This window comes from Hemitrygon akajei, chromosome 1 (assembly GCF_048418815.1).
Source record: "Hemitrygon akajei chromosome 1, sHemAka1.3, whole genome shotgun sequence".
In the NCBI taxonomy this organism is placed as follows: Eukaryota; Metazoa; Chordata; class Chondrichthyes; order Myliobatiformes; family Dasyatidae; genus Hemitrygon; species Hemitrygon akajei.
The window spans coordinates 76,810,239-76,831,065 of NC_133124.1; the positions used below are offsets into that span (position 1 = coordinate 76,810,239).

A 20,827-nucleotide genomic window follows, 5' to 3' on the forward strand; every position below is an offset into this window, starting at 1 on the left:
AATGTGAGTAGTTCTGCTTTCCCAGCTGTAGGAAGGTGTGATTAAGCTAGAGAGGGTGCAGCAAAGATTCACAGGAATATTGCTTGATTGCAAAACTTGAGCTATGAGAGATTGCATAGGCTGGTACTGTTTTCCTCAGTGTAGAGGAGGTTAGGAGGGGTCATAGTTGAGATATACAGTATAAAATTACGATGGGGATAGATACAATAGACAGGGAAGGGAACTTTTCCCTGGATCAGTGGTAGATAAAATAAGAAGACTTGAAGTTAGGATAAAGGAACATTTGTAGTTAACTCAAAACTTCTGTACTGGAATTTGAAGTATCCAACCAGTACAAGTGTGATGTCACAAAACAATACCTGAGGTAGTTACCCAAATTCACACCTGAAAGTAGCTGGAAGGAGAAGTGCAATCTTCGTTTGTTCGACCTTTCTTCCGGAAAAGGTGCCAAAGTTCTCGCTGAAGTCAACATCTCAGAGGCTAAAGTCCTAAAGCACAAGAAGACAAATGCACATCAGAAGCACGTTGTTTGCTGGACATCGGACAGAATGGTTTCCTGCTTTCTCTGCCTGTCCTTCTGCTGTTTTGCAGTTTCAGCTATCCCACTAGATTTGGTAAGTTAATGATTCAATGTCAGTGGCTTTATGCTTATAGGGAGCAGCTTATAACCACTAACTGTTAGCTGCTTTGCAAAGTTTGCATGAGTCTTATAATCCAGCAACAAAGTGCGTCCTGCACCCGAGTGACTGACGTTGGAGTGGGCTTGCTTCTGGTTAAAAGAAAAGGCAGCTTGAATGGTTTCCCTTTGCTGCTGTAGGTAAGCTTCACTCCAACGGGACGTTTAGAGGAGGTTAGATACAATACTGAGGTAAGGCAGATTGATTAACATGTTGGAGGAATAATAACACAACCTTTCTTACATAACGCTCCTCCTCCTCTTTAAGTATATAAGTATACAGTTTCACTGTCACATCAGTATTTTGCATTATTACTTTTTACTGCACGTTTTGGATTCTTCTTCGTACCTCACTGCTTACATTTTGTATTTTAAAGTACATCTTCTGACAGAACAAGCTTGCAACAATAAACTCCTTATGGATAAAGTTTTATCTTATCTTATATGTATGCAGAGATGCAATGGACAGTCCATTTTAGTGCCAATTAATCAAAGTGCTGATAGTGTTGCTAACCTTCAGAAGTTACTGTTTTGCTGTTTGGTTCAAGAATCAAATGGCTGAAGGGAATTAGCTGTTCTTGAACCTGATGCAACACACACAAAATGCTGGAGGGTGCATTTTGAAACACGTTACAGAGAATCAGCCACACAGCACAGAAACAGGACCTTCTCCCCACCAATCCACACTGACCAGCTAACAACCATTTACACAAATCCCATTATTATTCTCCCCATGCTCCCATCAACCACCCCCCTCCCACAGTCTATCACTCACCCACACACCGAGGGGGGCGGGGTGGAACTTAAAGCAGCCAATTAATCACCAACCCATGCATCTTTGGATACTTGTGGAGACCTGAGCCCCTAAAGGAAACCCACTTGATCACAGGGCAAACTGGCAGCCTCCACATAGACATCAGCCAAGGTCAGGATTGAACTCGGGCCTCCAGCACGGCGAGAAAGTGGCTCTGCCTGCTGTGACACTGTGCCACCTTTGGGTGTTAATATCAAGGTTGAGGGACATGCCCAGCAAACCTGAATATTCTAGCAGGAATAGAAAGTCCGATCCAACATGATGTCAGGACCAAAAGAAATGGGAAGTTCCCTAAAGTCGGAGAGTTCATTGTTCAGTCTGGAAGGCTGTAATCAAAGTCAAAGTCGAGTTTATTCTAATAAGCACAAGGACATGACTGCACAGGTGCAGTAAAAAACTTACCTGCAGTAGCATCACAGGCACGTAACATCAGATAAGCAGCATTCATTAGAAAACCATATTATTTATAACGTAAGTACATGAAACCTTTCCTTGACTGCATAAGTCTGACTCCGGTCCCACCAAAGCCACGAGATTGAGATGGCTCTCCCCGCCTCCTGAACTCCGGCTTGTGTGGACGCTGTGCAATACGCTACCCTGTTACAACTCAGTGCATGAAATAACAGACAGCACACTGCATATGATTAAAATAATTATATTTATGAATCTCAAAAGAAAGAGAAAAACCAAAAAGGGCCGATTAAAATTAAACAGTCAAATAAATGTGCACCAGTTGGAGCTCAATTCACCGATCCTCAGTCAATCTCACTGCCTGGCTCCATCGAATCACGATCTCCCCACCGGGTCGTGGTAATGGTAACAAATCGCAGCATGTTGCTGTGCAGAGGGACTTGGGACGTACAAAAAAGCTGGATGAACTCAGCAGGTCGGGCAGCATCCGTTGAAAGAAGCAGTCAATGTTTCGGGTCGAGACCCTTCGTCAGGACTTCGTCTCGACCCGAAACATTGACTGTTTCTTTCAACGGATGCTGCCCGACCTGCTGAGTTCATCCAGCTTTTTTGTACATCTTGATTTGACCACAGCATCTGCAGTGTACTTTGTGTTTACAGAGGGACTTGGGAGTGTTTGTGCATGAATCACAAAAGGTTGGTTTACAGGTGCAGCAGTCTATCAAGAAGGCAAATGGAATGTTGGCCTTCATTGCTAGAGGGATTGAATTCAAGAGCAGGGAGGTTATGATGCAACTACACAGGGTACTGGTGAGGCCACATGCTGTTCTGGTCTCCTTACTTGTGGGAGGATATACTGGCTTTGGAGGCAATGCAAAGGAAGTTCACCAGGTTGATTCCGGAGAAGAGGGTGGTAGACTATGAGGAAAGATTGAGTCACCTGGGACTGTACTCACTGGAATTCAGAAGAATGAGAGGAGATCTTATAGAAACATATAAAATTATATAAGGGATAGATAAGATAGAGGCAGGAAAGTTGTTTCCATTGATAGGTGAGACTAGAACTAGAGGACATAGCCTCAAGAATTGGGGGAGTAGATTTAGGATGGAGATGAGGAGGAACTGCTTTTCCCAGAGAGTGGTGAATCTGTGGAATTCTCTACCCAATGAAGCAGTGGAGGCTACCTCAGTAAATATATTTAAGACAAGCTTGGATAGATTTTTGCATAGTAGGGGAATTAAGGGTTATGGAGAAAAGGCAGGTAGGTGGAGATGAGTCCATGGCCAGATCAGCCATGTTCTTATTGAATGGCGGAGCAAGGCTCGACAGGATAGATGGCCTACTCCTGCTCCTATTTCTCATGTTTTTGTGCTCTTATCCTAAGAACAGTTCCCTCCAATGTCTTCTCTCTTCATCTCCCGCTGAACAAAGGACTCAGCTCACATTCCAAAGCACCTGTTATCTCTAACCATAATCCAAATGCTGCTTCAGAAAGACCATTATATTACCAGTGAAGCCTTTCCCAGGGTGTTACATACAATTTTGTACAAGAGAAATACAATAAAAGCAAAAATGGTCAATTTTAGTGCGAAGTTGGCTCCAAAGTCTTTACATTCTTAGAAGTTCAAGGAGGCTCATTATTCACCGAACACTCTAGCAAACCCTCACAGATGTACTGCTGAAATTAATCTCCCTGGTGCATCATGGTCTGGTATGGAAATTTGAATGTGCAGGGACGTAAGAAGCTGCAGAGGATAATGGACTCAGCCCAATACACCCTGTGAAACATCCTTCCCCACCAGCGGTAGATTCTACAGGAAGCAGTGACTAAAGAAGGCATCTTTCATCATCAAAATTTCCCACCATCCAGTCCATCCCAACATCTCACAGCTACCATTGGGCAGCAGATACAGAAGACTGAGGTCCCATGCCATCAGGTTCAAAAACAGCTTCAACCACTCAGTTCTTGAACCAACTATCACAATCCTAATCATAGTTCAGCATAGCAGCACAGTGACCACTTTTAAGACCATAAGATATAGGAGCAGAATTAGTCCATTTGGCCCAGTGAGTCTGCTCCACCATTTCATCATGGCTGATCCATTTCCCTCTCAGCCCCAATCTCCTGCCTTCTCCCTGCATCCCCTGACTAATCATGAATCTATCAACCTCTGCCTAAAATATACCCAATGACGACCTCTGCAGCTACCTGTGATAATAGATTCTACAGATTCACCACTCTCTGTTCCTTTTCAACTCCGTTCTAAGCAGACGTCCCATATCCTGAGGCTGAGTCCTCTGGTCTTAGACTCTCCCACCATAGGAACCATCCTCTCCACATCCACTCTATCAAGGCCTTTTAACATTCGATAGGTTTCAATGAGTTCTTCCCTCGTTTTTCTTAATTCTAGTGATTATAGGTCCAGAGCCATCAATCAGACCTCATATGGTAACCCTTTCATTCCTAGAATCATTCTCTTGGACCTCCTTTGAATCCTCGCCACTGTTAATACGTCCTTTCTTAGATAAGGGCCCAAAACTGCTCACAATACTCCAAGTGAGGCCTCACCAGTGCTCTACGCCGTTACCTCTTTGCTTTATATTCTAGTTCTCTCAAAATGAATGCTAATATTGCATTTGCCTTCCTCACCACCAACTCAGCCTGCAACTTAAACTTCAGGAAATCCTTCATGAGGACTGCCAAGTCCCTTTGCACCTCTGATTTTTGAATTTTCTCTCCATTTAGAAATAGTCTACACTTTTATTTCTTGTACCAAAGTGCATGGCCAAATACTTTCTGACACTATATTCCATCTGCCTCTTCTTTGCCCATTTTTCTAATCTGTCTAAATCCTCCTTTAGCCTCTCTACCTCCTCAAAACTACCTGTTCCTCCACCTATCTTTGTATCATCCTCAAACATTGCCACAAACCAATCAATTATACAATACAAATCATTCACGTATAACGTTAAAAAAGCAGCCCAAACACAGACCTCTGTGCAACACCATTAGTCACAGGCAGCCATCCAGAAATGGCTCTCTTTATTCCCATTCTTTGCCTCCTGCCTATTAGCTAATGTTTTATCCATGCTAGTATCATTCCATAAAAACATAAGATATAGGAGCAGGATTAGAACATTTGGCCCAAGGAACCTGCTCCACCATTTCATCATGGCTGATCCAATTTTCCTCAGCCCCAGTCTCCTGCCTCTCCCCCATCCCTTCATGCCCTGGCCAATCAATCAAGTAGCCAATCAACCTCTGCCTTAAATATACACAAAGACTTGGCCTCCACAGATGCCTGTGGCAAAGTATTCCACAGACTCATCCCTCTCTGGCTAAAGAAATTCCTCCTCATCTCCATTCTATAATGATGCCCCTCTATTCTGAGGCTGCATCCTCCAATCATAGATTCTCCCACCATAGGAATCATCCTCTCCACATACACTCTATCGAGGCCTTTCACCATTCAATAGGTTTCAATTAGGTCTCTCCTCATTCCTCTGAATTCGAGTGAATACAAAGCCAAGAGCCATCAAATGCTCTTCATATGGCAAGCCATTCAATCATGGAATCTTTTTCATAAACCTACTTTAAACCCTCTCCAGCTTCAGCACATCCTTTCTAAGATAAGGGGCACAAATGGCTCACAATACTCCAAGTGAGGCCTCACCATTGCTTCATAAAGTCTCAACATTACATCCTTGCTTTTATATTTTAGTCCTTCTTCAATGAATACTAACATCGCATTTGCCTTCCTCACCACCCAACTCAGCCTGCAAATTAACTTTTAGGGAATCCTATTCAAGGACTCCAAAGTCCATTTGCGCCTCAGTGTTTTGTATTTTCTCTTCAAAAAGAAAATAGTCTATCCTTTCATTTTTTCCACCAAATGCACGACCATACACTTCCCGACACAGTATTCTATCTGCTATTTATCTACCCATTCTCCTAATCTGTCTAAATCCTCCTGTATCCTCTCTACTTCCTCAAAATGACCTGCCACTCCATGTATTTTTATAAAGTATATGGTCTGCAAACTTTATATCAATTCCATTGTCCAAATCATTTATCAGAATTAGAATCAGAATCAGGTTTATTATCACCGGCCTGTGTTGTGAAATTTGTTAACTTAGCAGTAGCACTTCAATGCAATACATAATATAAAAGAAAAATAAATAAATAAACGGATAAATAAATAAATCGATTACAGTATATGTATATTGAATCGATTAAAAATCATGCAAAAAACAAATAATATACATTCATAAAGTGAGGTAGTGTTCAAGGGTTCAATGTCCATTTAGGAATCGGATGGCAGAGGGGAAGAAGCTGTTCCTGATTCACTGAGTGTGTGCCTTCAGGCTTCTGTACCTCCTACCTGATGGTAACAGTGAGAAAAGGACATGCCCTGGGTCCTGGAAGTCCTTAATAATGGATGCTACCTTTCTGAGACATCGCCTATTAAAGTACTTCAGGTACTTTGTAGGCTGGTATCCAAGATGGAGCCAACTAAATTTACAACCCTCTGCAGCTTCTTTCGGTCCTGTGCAATAGCTTCCCCTCCCCCAATACCAGACAGTGATACAGCCTATTAACATATAACTTAAGAAGAACTGGCCCCAAAATGGACCCTGTGGAACACCACTAGTCACCAGCAGCCAACCAGAAAAGCTCTCTTTATTTCGACTTTTTGCCGCCTGCCAATCAGCCACTGCTTTATCCATGCTAGAATCTGTCCTGCAATGGCAAGGGCTCGTAGCTTGTTAAGCAGCTTCATGTATGGCACCTTGTCAAATGCCATCTGAAAATTCAAGAACACAACATTAACAGATTCTCCTCTGTCTATCCTGCTTGTTATTTCTTCAAAGAATTCCAGCAGGTTTTTCAGGTTTCCTCAAGGTTTTCTCTTGAGGAACTCATTCTGACTATGGCCTATTTTATCATGTGCCTCCAAGTACCCTGAGACTTCATCCTTAATAATCAACTCCAACATCTTCCCAACCGTTGAGGTCAGATTAATTGGTTTACAGTTTCCTTTCTTCTGCCTCTCTCCCTTCTTGAAAAGTGGAATAACATTTGCAATTTTCCAGTCTATAGAAACATTTCAGAATCTAGTGATTCTCAAAAGATCATTAACAATGCCTCCACAATCTCTTCAGCCATATCTTTCAGAACCCTGGGGTGTACATCATCTGGTCCAGGTGACTCCTCCACCTTCAGATCTTTCAGTTTCCCAAGAACTTCCTCTCTAATAATGGTAACTTCATGACCCGTCACACCTGGAACTGCCACCACACTGCTAGTGTCTTCCACAGTGGAGACTGATGTAAAATACTTATTCTGTTCGTCTGCTATTCCACGTCCCCCATTACTACCTCTCCAGCATCGTTTTCTAATGGTCCAATATCCACTCTTGCCTCTCATTTACACCACGTATCTGAAGAAACTCCCGGTATCCTCTTTGATATTATTGGCTAGCTTTCGGATTCCATCTTTACCATCATAATGACTATTTTAGTTACCTTCTGGTGGGTTTTAAAAGTTCCTCTAACTCTGCACTAATTTTTGCTCTATTATATGCCCTCCTTTTGGCTTTTATGTCGGCTTTGACCTCTCTTGTTAGCCGTGGTTGTGTCATCTTGCCTTTAGAATACTTCTTCCTCGTTGGGATGTATATATCCTATGCCTTCTGAATTGCTTCCAGAAACTGCAGCTATTGCTGCTCTGCTGTCATTCCTGCCAGTGTTGTTTTCCAATCAATTAGACAGTAAGACATAGGAACAGAAATAGGCCATTTGGTCTATCAAGTCTGCTCTGCCATTCAAACATGACGGATCCTTTTTGCCCCTCCTCAGCCTTCTCCCCGTGCCATGTCCAATCAAGAACTTATCAAACTCTGCCTTAAATACCCTCACTGACCTGGCTGCCACAGCTGCCTGTGGTAATAAATTCCATAAATTCACCATCCTCTGACTAAAGAAATTTCTCCGCATCTCTGTTTTAAATGAACTCACCTTTACCCCGAGGTTGTGACCTCTTGTCCTTGACTCCCCACCCCACCTTGGGAACATTCTTTCCACATCAACTCTGTTTAGTCCATTCAACAAATGAAATGAATCAAACAAATCACAAATGACCTGACTTGGTCTAACCAAGCAGAGTCCACTGCCAAGAAGGCCCACCAGCGCCTTTACTTCCTGAGAAAGCTGAAGAAATTTGGCCTGTCCCCTAAAACCCTCACTAATTTTTATAGATGCACCATAGAAAGCATTCTTCTAGGGTGCATCTCAACCTGGTATGGTAGTTGTCCTGTCCAAGAATGGAAGAAGCTGCAGAAGATCGTGAGCATAGCCCAGCACATCACACAAACCTATCTTCCATCCTTGGACTTGCTTTACACCGCACGCTGTCGGAGCAGTGCTGCCAGGATAATCAAGGACACGACCCACCCAGCCAACACACTTTTTGTCCCTCTTCCCTCCGGGAGAAGGTTCAGGAGCATGAAGATTCGTACGGCCAGATTTGGGAACAGCTTCTTTCCAACTGTGCTAAGACTGCTGAACGGATCCTGACCCGGATCTGGGCCATACCTTCCAAATATCTGGACCTGACTTGCACTACCTTATTTTCCCTTTTCTATTTTCTAATTATGATTTATAATTTAAATTTTTATTATAATTACTTCAATTTGTACTTCAGGAAGCGTGAAGCGCAGAATCAAATATCGCTGTGATGATTGTACGCTCTAGTATCAATTGTTTGGTGACAATAAAGTAAGGTAACATTCAAAAGGTTTCAATGAGATCCCCCACCCCATTCTTCTAAATTCCAGCGAGCACAGACCCAGAGTTATCAAACATTCCTTGTATGATAACCCTTTCATTCCCGGAATCACCCTTGTGAACCTCCTCTGGATCCTCTCCAATGCCAGCACATCTTCTCTTAAATGAGGAGTCCAAAACTGTTCACAATACTGAAGGTGAGACCTCACCAGTTCCTCATAAATCCTCAGCATCACATCCCTGCTCTTGTATTCTAGACCTGACAATTCCGGCCAACTCCTCTCTCATACTTCTGTAACTCCCTTTATTAATACTGATACATCTGACTTTAGCTTCTCCTTCACAAATTTCAGAGTGAATTTGATCATATTATGATCATTTTCCCCTAAGGGTTCTTTTACCTTAAGTTCTCTAATCAATTCCAGACCATTGCACAACAGCCAGTCCAGAATAGCTGATCTCTTCATAGGCCCAACCGCGAGCTGCTCTAAAAAGCCATCTTGTAAGCACTCTAGAAAATCCCCCTCCTGGAATCCAGCACCAACTTGATTTTCTGAAGCTACCTGCATATTGAAATCCCCCATGATTATTGGGACATTGCCCTTTTGGCGTACATTTTCTATCTCCCATTGTAATTTGTAGACCACGTCCTTACTATTGTTTGAGGATCTATATACAACTCCCATCAAGGTCTTTTCACCCTTGCATTTCCACAGCTCTATCCACAATGATTCAGTTCCTTCCAACACTATGTCACCTCTTTCTAAAGATTTGATTTCATATTTTACCAACAAAGCAATGGCCCTCCCTTTGCCTTCCTGCCCATCCTTTCGATACAACATGTGCTCTTGGACATTAAGTTCCCATCTATAATCTTCTTTCATCTATGATTCGGTGATGCCTACAACATCATACATGTCAATCTGTAATACTATGGGCTCTTAACTTATTAAGCAGCCTCATGAGTGGCACCTAGTGAAAGGTCTTCAGAAAATCCAAAATCCACCAATTCTCCTTTCTCTATCCTGCTTATTATTTTTTCAATGAATTCCAACAGATATATTAGGCAAGATTTTCCCTTAAGGAAACCATGTTGACTATGGCCTATATTATCACGTGCCTCCAAGTACCCCAAAACTACATCCTTAATAATCGACTCCAACATCTTTCCAACTACTGAGATTAGTCTAACTGGGCTGTCTAACATTTGCAATTTTTCATTCTGTGAAACCATGCCAAAATCAATTGATTCTTGAGAGAATTACTCATGCCTCCACAATCTCTTCAGCCACCTCTTTCAGAACACTAGGGTGTAGAGCATTTGGTCCAGGTGACTTATCTACCTTTAGACTTTCCAGTTTCCCAAGAACCATCCCGCTAGTAATGGCGATTTGCACACTTCTGCCCCCGACACTCACAAATTTTGGCATACTGTGTCTTCCACAGTGAAGACTGATGCAAAATACTTATTCAGTTCTTCCCCCATTTCCTTGTCCCCCATTACTAGCTCTCCACCATCATTTTGCAGCAGTCCGATATCTACCCTCACTTTATATATCTGAAGAAACTTTTGATATCCTCCTTAAAATTATTGAATGGCTTGCCTTCAAATGCCATCTTTTCCTTCTTTATGACATTATTAGTTACCTTTTGTTGGTTTTTAAAATCTTCCCAAGCCTCTAACAACCGTTAATTTTTGCTTTATTATATGCCCTCTCTTTGGTTTTTATGTCGGCTTTGACTTTTCTTGTCAGCCAGGATTGCGCCACCCTGCCTTTAGAGTACTTCTTTTTTGGGATGTATATATCCTGTGCCTTCTGAATTACTGCCAGAAATTCCAGCCATTGCTGTTGTCGTCATTCCTGCCAGTGTTCCCTTCCAATCAACTTTGGCCAGCTCTTCTCTTATGCCTCCGTAATCCTCTGTACTCCACTGATACTGTTCATCTGACTTTAACTGCTCCAATTTCATCACTGAACACTACAAAGAACTATTATTTTGATATAATTGTTTTTTGTTATGAAAGTTGAGTACAATTTCTGTTAAGTTTTGCGATTCCCTTGAGAATTTTGTGTGTCTGATGCCATGTGCCAGTAATTCTTCTAGCAGTAAGTTTTCCATTGCTAACTATGCATACGTATATTTGTGCATGTGTCAATGTGACTTGGACTTTGACTTTGAGAAAGCAGAGTTAATCTGTCCTTTTGAACTTCTGAAGAGCTTTGATGTTTCTTGGGAGGAATATCCAAGACTTAGGCCCAGTGATGAAGAAGGGGCAGTGATACAGTTCCACGATGGTGAGGGAATTGGAGGGGAATCTGAAGAGAGTGGTGTTCACTAGTGCCTCTTGGCCTTGTCTGTCTTAGTGGTGGTGGCTGCAGGTACAGGTGATGCTGTTGGAGAAACCAGAGCAAGTAATGGCGGTGCATTTTGAATGGTTGCTTGGATGAATTTATTGTCCATGGATAATTATTTAAGTCAGCTGCTCCACACCCTGAGTTTAGAATAGTGAGAAGTATCTTATTTTATCTCATTTTTACAGGGTTTAACAGGGTTGATCATAATATTAGGCATCATGAGTGGCACAAATGTTGTGTGCCAGAAGGCCTCTTTCTGTGCTGTACTGTTCTGTGAAGATGTAAAGAAGTTGTTTCCACAGGAAAATGCATTGAGGTAAAGGACCAACACACAAAGCCTGGCTTATCACTAACAGCAATGAGACGGTCTACAGAGGGGAAGTGGAAGAGATTGAGGCCTGGTGCCAGGCAAATAACCTCCTCCTTAATGTCAACAAGACAAAAGAGATATTTATTGACTTAAGAACTCACAGTACTCACACACACCTATACACTGGCGGCAAGGCAGTGGAAACTGCATGCATTTTCAAACTCCTGGGAATACACATCACACACAACTTCTCATGGTCCCAGAAAATGTCCTACACAGTCAAGAAAACTCACCAATGCCTCTATCTTTTGAGGAGGCTGAGGAGAACTGGAGTTTGCATTTCCATACTCATGTCATTGCACAGATGTGCAGTAGAAAGCATCCTAACAGGCAGCATCAATGCTTGGTATGGAAACTGCATTGCCATGGACAGGAAGGCTCTGCAGTGGGTAGGCAAAATTGCACAACGCATCACAGGCACCAGCTTACCCGTCATCAAGGTAATTTATATAGAAAGGTGCCAGAAAAGGGCCATATCATCATGAAGGATCCCACACACCCTGCTTGGGGACTGTTTGTCTCACTCTCATCAGGGAGGAGGCTACGTAGCATTCTCTCTGGCTATCCATCCCACAGGATGATGATGGTTCCTTTCTGTCAGTTAGTGGGGTTTGATATGTGCATCCTAGAGTGGCTGTACAGGCCGATCCTTGACAGGCAAGCAGGACACAGAAGCTCTGTTGTGGTGCTTCCTGTGCCTTTCATTTGTTGCCTCTATAAGCATGTTCTCAGCAGCGTCCACACCTTTCCTGATGGCGTCCCTCCACTGTGAGCAATCTTGAGCCAGATCCTCCCATGTTGATGGGGCAATGTCAGCTTTCCTGAGGCTCCTGTGCAGAACATCCTTGTACAGTAGTCGCTGGCCTCCTTGTTTTCGGATACCTCTGGACAGTTGGCCGTACAAGATGTCCTTGGGCAGTCTTCGGTCAGGTATTCTGACAACATGTCCTGCCCAGCGCAGTTGGGCTGACATCACCAAGGTTGAAACTGCTGCCATTCCAGCTCGAGGGAGAGGACCTCGGTATTGGAGACCTTGTCTCGCCAGGTGATCTTCATCAGAGAAAGTAGGTGACACTGCTGCAGTTGGTGAAGCTGGCGTAAGTGACTCTGATATGGGCACCACATCTCACACCCGTATAGCAAGGCTGATATGACAACGGCCCTGTATACCTTGCACTTGGTGGCCAACCTGATGTTATGTGACCAAACTCGATCTTTCAGCTGACCAAAGGCAAAGCAGGCTTTTCTGGTTCTTGACTCAATCTCTACATCCAGCGATGCTGAGGATGTTATTATGCTGCCCAGGTAGCAAAACCTGTTGACAGCATTGAGACAAGTGTCATCAATGAGGATTAGCACTAAGAGCACCAGACTCAAAAGACGTTACATTAACACCAGATAAAATTATAATAATAAATGTACAATCATTTATCCTTCTCAAGTTGAAATCTTGATTTGTGCTGTGGGTAATGTGATTTGAAAACCTCATTTTATTAGGCTGGTAATATTTCTATTTGTCTTTAATCTCCATCTTTTCGTTTGTTTTCAATAGGCAATGTCACAAGAGACGGGTGAGTTTTATTTTCCTCTTTTGTTAAACATCGCAGAATACTTTATATAAAAGTACAAAAGGTTTCAGAAGTCTACAACAATGAGCTGTCTCCATAAATACTTCAACTTATCCCTTGGACACACCAAAACAACTGACTGCAAACTTACTCAATCCGTATGTGTAAACTATCCCCCATTCTCAAGTGCCTTCTCCAAAATTGATTGAATGCTGGCCACCACTGAGTCGTAGCACATCTGCAGCATAGTACTGCAGACACTGAGTAACTGGACCCTCTTCAGGAAGTGCAGTCAGTTTTGTATCTTCTTGTGCAGAGCCCCTGTATATTTACAATAAGTCCAGCTTATTGTCCAGGCGATTTCCCAAGTATTTGTAGCCCCAGACGACTTCCATATCCATTCCCTTGATGGAGATGGGAATGCAGGGTGTTCTCACCTTCCTGAAGTCTACCACCAACTCCTTTGTCTTAGTGATGTTGAGCTGGAGGTGATTCAGCGCAAGTCACTCAACAAAGTCATCCACCACTCTTCTGTACTCAGCCTCGTGACCCCGGCTGATACAGCCCACAACTGCTGAATCATCTGAAAACTTCTGCGGGCGGTGGGGCAGGACTCCAAATTGTGTCTGGAGTCCGAGATGTAGATGGTGAAGTGGAAGGGGGACAGGACAGTCCCCTGAGGGGCTCCTGTGCTGCTAAACCTCTTGTATTGGATAATCAACCCGAGGAGAAGCATACCAGCTGCCAGTTTCTGCCTCTCATAATCCGGGCAGCAGAACACCCCTCAGCCTCCAGCATTCAATCGACCACATTCCATCAATATGGGTCAGCATCCTTTAAAAACCTTATCCATGGATGAAGCAATTAATAAAGATTTAATTAGCAGGTTCATTCAGATTCTTGTTTCCAGATTCACCTTGGAATGCCTCTAAGTACAAACAGCAAGTATAACTTGAAGAGAAAGCTTAAAGTTTCCATATTAAATCCATCCAGCAATGTAAAGAAGAATGAACATCAATGTTTCAGGTAGTCACATTCTGGAAGGTGGCTCAATAAAAACGTTCCAACGGGAATTGGATAAAGACTTGGAGCAAATGATTCAGAGTTGGGGGAAATGGAGACAGCAGATGCTCGAATCCAGAACCAAAAGTAAAGTGCTGGAGGAACTCAGTGAGTCCGGCAGTAAATATGGAGTGAAATGGACATTCAATGCTTCAGGTCAAGGCCCTTCATAGAAGCCGAAAGGCTAGAGCAGAGTTAGCCTCAATTAAGCAGTGAGAGGAAGGGGCCGAGATAGTGCTGGCAAGTGATGGGTTGATCCAGGTGAGAAGGGATGATTGGCAGATGGGGGAGGGAAGAGTGGGAACAGCAGTGGCATCTGGGAGTGCATCCCCTCTTTCAAAGCACTAGCGCAGAGGGTCAAGAATGGCTTTCTGTGCTGAATACTCACAGCATTGAAAAAGATGACTGAAGTAAACTCCTTTTGGCCTCTCATTTAGAAGAGGATGTCGACGCTGGAATGGATCAAGACATATTCAACATAAATGAAGGTAACTTTACACCATTTATAAACGTGTGATGTGGACATTGTCAATATTTACTTTCAGTAGGGTTAAGATAATGGGAGTGTGTTGTGTCAAACTTGGCTGCAACGTGACAACACCAATTCCACCAATTCAAAATATGCTTGGGACACCCTGTCACAGGGGTGAAGGTTGCAATCCTCTTTCTGGCCGGTTGAACTCCACACCCCCTGCTGTGTAGGGCTCCTCTCCCCCTCTTCGAAAGGCCTAGATGGAGCGAATATGGAGAGGATGTTTCCAATATTGGGAGAGTCCAAGCCTCAGAGTAGAAGGACATCCCTTTAGAACAGTGATGAAGAAGAATTTCTTTAACCATATGGTGGTGAATCTATGGAATGATTTGCCACTGGTGACAGAGCAGGCCAAGTCATTGGGCATATTTAAAGTAGAGGTTATTAAGTACTTACTTAGTAAGGGTGTCAAAGATTATGGGAAGAAGGTAGGAGAATGGTGTTGAGAATGAAAATAAAAGAGCCGTGATCAAATGGCAGAGCAGGCTCGTTGGGCTGAATGGCCTAATTCCGCTCCTTTGTTTCATGGCCCTATAGTCTTAATACTTGCCTAATACACTGTGGTCTTCTGCTAATCTGACCTAGATAGCTGTGCCCCTCCACTGCGCTTTCTATCTGCAGTGGGCCGTGACTGATTTCAGGCAAGTAATTCATGATTACAAACAAATGCTGGCTTCACTGCTGGCTCAGTTTCTCTGCTGCCTGGCTCCATTTTGGCGTAGCCTGCTGTGATGGAAGTATCTTCAATTTTCTATGTTTTGCCTAATTTTAGATAGAATTCTCAGAACATGTAATGCAGAATTGGTTCATCTCCCCTTCCTGTGTTTATCATACACTTATCATCAGTACTTTCCTCAATGGCTTGATGTGGTAGCGACCTGCACATTTTAATCACTGACTGGATGAAGCTTCTGTTGGACACATCAGTGACCACCCTGTGTGTTTATGGCTCCCAGGTAAAGAGCACCACACACACGCGGGAGCATCTCCTCTGCCATGGAGTCATCCAATATGGAAACAGGGCCATTCTGAACATCCTGTACAAGCACCTTTGCTCTAAAGTAGTGGTCATCAACCTTTTTAAGTCCAAGATCCCCTACCTCGGCCTTAGTGAAAGGCAAGATCTACCTACTAAATTGTTTAGAGAAGAAAATGGTTCAGATTGTACTTCCAACTTGAGGCCTTTTATTTGGGCTAATTGTATTTGAATTACATAAAATGCTTTTGTCAAACTTTCAAATTAATTCAACCAAGAAAACACTGTAACTAGCATTCCAAACAGGCCATAGCTGTCTTTCTTTAAGAATATTACAATACTTCATACCTTTAATTCTAAGTTTCATTATTTAATTTTATTTTAACACAAAAAATAAATGAATAAAAATTGACTTGCACTCAGTGTGATGACTGCGGCTGAATACTTTCTGCTAGTTCCCTGAAATTTGGAAATTTGGCTGAATGTCAGTAATACAGTTCCTGTTCTTAGATTTAATAATTTTCATCTGTGAAAATGCAATTTCACACAGATAAGTTGACCCAGAGTAGGCACTGACTTTTAGTGCACATGTGGTGAGATGAGGAAACTTCTCCCTGCTGACAAGCCCTCCAAAGTCACAGTCTCTTTAAGCTCGATGTCATTTTGCAAATCAATTGTTTCCATTTCAATATCACTTGGCACACCAAATACTTGCTGGAATTTGGCTGCTATCTGTTCTATATCGATCGGTAGAAATGGGTTTGAAATAAATGCAGCAATATCTTTCATGACGTTTTACTCCACAAAACGCTGATCAAACTCTATTGCCAGTTTGTCTAGGTAAGCACAGTACTGCTCAGGGCGAAAAGCATGTTTTTCCTTGATGGCCTGTAACATTTTCTTTAAATTGGAAGAGTGTGGGAAATCCAAACATTGAGCTTGGCCTTAAGTGCATTTACTGCGCTTATCATGGGGGGCAGGTGTCAGTCTTTTCCCATAAGCTCGTCGTTAAGTGCGTTTAATTTTGCATCAAAAGGTTTACCAGGCATAATGTATTTGTAGTAACTTCTACTTTGAAAAAGGACCACTTGACAACTTCGTGCCCAAAGGAACTACTTTATCTGGGATGGCAAAACCAATATTTAATATACAGATGTTTTCACTGAACCACGGTGCATGGCTGATGCACCATCAATAACTCTGAGTCGTGGGTTAAGGTAGGCTTTTATTGGCTGGAAGAAAGCACAAGCAGCAAGTGACCATCACACAACATCCTGGAGACTGAGGAAGGGTCTGTGGCTCCAATCGCCTTTATACCAGGGTCTGTGGGAGGAGCCACAGGAGCAGTCAGCGGGGGGGGGGGGGGGGCGTGTCCAGACAGGTATATGTAGTTCACCACAATGGCAGAGGGGTACCGGGCAGAAAGAAAGGAAGGAAAACCCCGCAACCCCAGAAACAACCTCTCTTTACAAACAGCTTTCCGTAGAGGGAGTATTGCTATGCTATCATTATCCTGATCAGTATTACTTACTTTTATAATGCTCACATTGCAACAGTATTTGTGTATTTATTTTTCTTTTTTTTTGGGATCTACTGGGAAAGTCTCAAAGATCAACCGGTCAATTGCAATCGACTCGTTGGCGACCACTACTCTAAAGCCCTTTGTGAGATTCTCATTCCCTCTTTGAAACAAACTGTCTCAGTCTATTCACTTCTTATTGCTGGATATGACCTCTCCATCCAGGTACCATCGTCTTCTCCACCTTCTCCCATGTCTTTGGAATGTGGAACTGGAATAGGTTTAATATTGACACATGTACAATGGAAAGCTTGTCTTGCATACTGTTCATACAGATCAGAACGTTATACAGTGTATTGAGATAGAATAAGGTAAAACAATAACAGAATGCAGAATAAAGCATAACAGCTACTGAGAAAGTGCAGTGCAGGAAGACAATAAGATGGAAGATCATAACCAGGTAGATTGTGAGGTCAAGAGCCCATCTTTTTGCCCTAAGGAACCATTCAATTGTGCTATAACAGCAGGCTAGAAGCTGTCCTTGAGTGTGCTGGTTCATGCTTTCAGGCTTTTGTATCTTCAGCCCAGTGGGACAGGGGAGAAGAGAGAATGTCTGGGGTGGGTGGGGAGTTTGATAATGCTGGCTGCTTTACTGAGACAGCGAGAAGTATAAACTGTATAAATAAGTATAAATAAGTATAAACTTATTCTCTGCAGAACTTGGACTGGATCTCATAGAAGGAGATATCATGCACGATATGGTAAGCTCATGACATTTTTTCTGGCATGTTGAGGAAAGCAGAATGTTTACATAAACTTACCCCATGTATCGCTGTGAGGATGACTGATTTTTTTGCATTACCTTTAAAATCAGACCACCTACAGAAGTGCAATTGCTGATGAAAAATACAGGTGGCCAAAGATGATTCCATACTATCTGGAAGATAGCTTAGGTGGGTAATAACACTGAATGTAATCCAATTATTATGATACTTTAACCCAGATTGCAATTAAGTGCTTTCATTTTGCATTTCTAATTTACAAATTCATTTTATCAACTAACTATAGATGAATTTTAGCCAAGTATTATATCTAGGCTACACATTTTCAGCTTGAATTTTTGCTTAGATAATGTGATAGTTGTTCCATGAAGCATTTTTGGTTAATTACAGAATTCTAAACTTTGTACTTTTCACCTGACTGAGATTATTAACCAGGACACTGGTCTTAATGGACCGTGACGATCCAATTGTATAATTCAGTGAATTTCAATTGCACCGCCTGGCCTTTGTCTAGTGAATCCTGTAAGTAAGATCAGAGAATTAACGAACACAGAAGTTCATACAATTTAGGAGCAAAGTAGACCATTCGACCCGGCAAGTCAGTTATGCCATTCAATTATAGGTAATGTTATTTATTTTCATCCCCATTTTCCCACCTTTTCCCTATAACTTCCAACCCCCTTACCAATCAAGGACCTATCGGTCTCTGTATTAAATACGCCCCATGACTTGACTGCCACAGCTCTCTGTGGCAATCAGTTCCATAGATCACCATTCTCTGGCTAAAGAAATTCCTTATTATCTCAGTTTTACATGGACATTTTTTATTCTGTGGCTGTTCTCTTGGATTCCAGATTTTCCTACTAATGGAAACGTTTTCTCCACATCACACTCTTCAGGTCTTTCAATATCTGCTGAGTTTCAATGAGATTTCCCCTACATCCTTCTGAATTCCACAGAGTACAGCCCCAGGGACATCAAACACTCCTCATACGTTAAAACTTTCATTCCTTTGATCATTCCTGAGAAATTCGTCTGAGTCCTCTCCAGGGCCAGCACATCTTTCCCAAAATTGCTTATGATATTCCAAATGTGACCTGGCCAATGTCACACACAGCCTCAGCAGTACATCCTTGCTTTTGAATCCTAGTCCTCTCCAGAGTCAGTTAACCTCAGACCGAGAATATAATGCAGAACCTTTGGATTGGTGTCACTGGTATGAAAACCATATGCTCTGCATGCAGGAAATGCTCAGCTGGTCAGGGAGCATCTGTGGTGAAAAATAGAAGTGAGGTTTTGGGTTGACAATCGTTTTTGGCAATTAATGTTATTACAGATTTACATTGACTGCATACCATACGAGGGGTGTTTGATAAGTTCATGGCCTAAGGTAGAAGGAGACGAGTTATTAAAAAACCTAGCACATTTATTTTTCAACATAGTCCCCTCCTACATTTACACACTTAGTGCAGCGGTCATGGAGCATACAGATCTTGGACCTCCAGAAAGTGTCCACAGCAGGGGTGACTGATAAGTTCATGGCCTAAGGTAGAAGGAGATGAGTTATACAGCTCTCATTGCATGCACATGCAGGTCAACTCTTTGAGTGATTATGCAGAAAGTTTGAAGTTAATAACTCATCGGGGTGATTGATAAGTTTGTGGCCTAAGGTAGAAGGAGGTGAGCTATTAACTTCAAACTTTCTGCATAATCACTCAAAGAGTTGAACTGCATGTGCATGCAATGAGAGCTGTATAACTCATCTCCTTCTACCTTAGGCTACAAACTTATCAGTCACCCCTGCTGTGGACACTTTCTGGAGATCCAAGATCCATATGCTCCACGACCGCTGGACTAAGTGTGTAAATGTAGGAGAGGACAATGTTGAAAAATAAATGTGCTAGGTTTTCTAAAATTGACACCTTCTACCTTTGGCCATGAACTTATCAATCACCCCTCATATTAGAGTCAAAAAATATAGCACAGAAACAGACTCTTCAGCCCATCAAGTCCATGCCAAAACATTTAAACAGCCCAGTTCCATCAACGTACACCAGCGCCATAATCCTCCGTATCCCTGCCATCCATATATTTATTCAAACTTTTCTTAAATGTTGAAATTGAGTTCAAATGCACCACTTACGCTGACAGCTCATTCCACACTCTCACAAACCTCTGAATGAAAAAATTTCCCTTCATGTTTCCCTTAAATTTTTCCACCCTTAACCCATGAGCTTTAATTGTGGTCCCAGCCAACCTCAGTAGAAAAAGCCAGTTTGCATTTAGCCTACAGGATCTATACCCTTCATAATTTTGTATACCTCCATCAAATCTCCCCTTCTACATTCAAAGGAATTAAGTGCTAACCTATTCAATCTTTCCTTATAGCTCAAGTTCTCCAGACCCGGCAACATCCTTGTAAATATTTTCTGTACTCTTTCAATCTTATTTAGATCTTTCCTGTAGTTAGGTGACCAAAACTGCAGACAATATTCTGAATTAGACCTTACTATCACCTTATACAACTTCAGCAAAACATCCCATCTCCTGTACCCAATACTTTGATTTATTAAGCCAATATGCCAAAAGCTTTCTTTATGACCCAATCTACCTGTGACAATACTTTCAATGAATTATGGACCTATATTCCCAGATCCCTTTGTTCTACCACACTCCTCTGTGCCTGTCTCCCAGGTAAATACACATGCAAAAGATGTATTTAAATCTCCCCCATCAATTTTGGCTCCATGCATGGGTTACAATTCTGATCTTCCAGAGGACCAATTTTGCCCCTTGCAATTCTTTCGCTCTTTACTTATCTCTAGATTCCTGTAGGATTCTCCACCTTCTTTCACCATTACTTTTAAGCCCCCCTTACCAATCAATAATATACCAATTTATGTTCAAAGACTTGGTCTCCAAGTCCTCCGTGGCAACAGTTTCCACAGATTCATCACCCTCCTGAGATGAGGA

General features: G+C 42.3%; 1 protein-coding gene across 1 annotated transcript in view; it reads left to right on the forward strand.

Annotated features, from left to right (window-relative positions):
• Positions 1 to 398: 398 nt before the first annotated feature.
• LOC140727978 (meprin A subunit beta-like) overlaps positions 399 to 20,827 on the forward strand; it is a 67,435-nt gene continuing 47,006 nt past the window's right edge. The window contains exons 1-5 of the mRNA XM_073046040.1: positions 399 to 614; positions 12,968 to 12,986; positions 14,483 to 14,533; positions 17,790 to 17,833; positions 17,947 to 18,025. Coding sequence (XP_072902141.1) covers positions 549 to 614; positions 12,968 to 12,986; positions 14,483 to 14,533; positions 17,790 to 17,833; positions 17,947 to 18,025 — 259 coding nt within the window. The 5' untranslated portion in view covers positions 399 to 548. The remainder of the gene's footprint in view (positions 615 to 12,967; positions 12,987 to 14,482; positions 14,534 to 17,789; positions 17,834 to 17,946; positions 18,026 to 20,827) is intronic.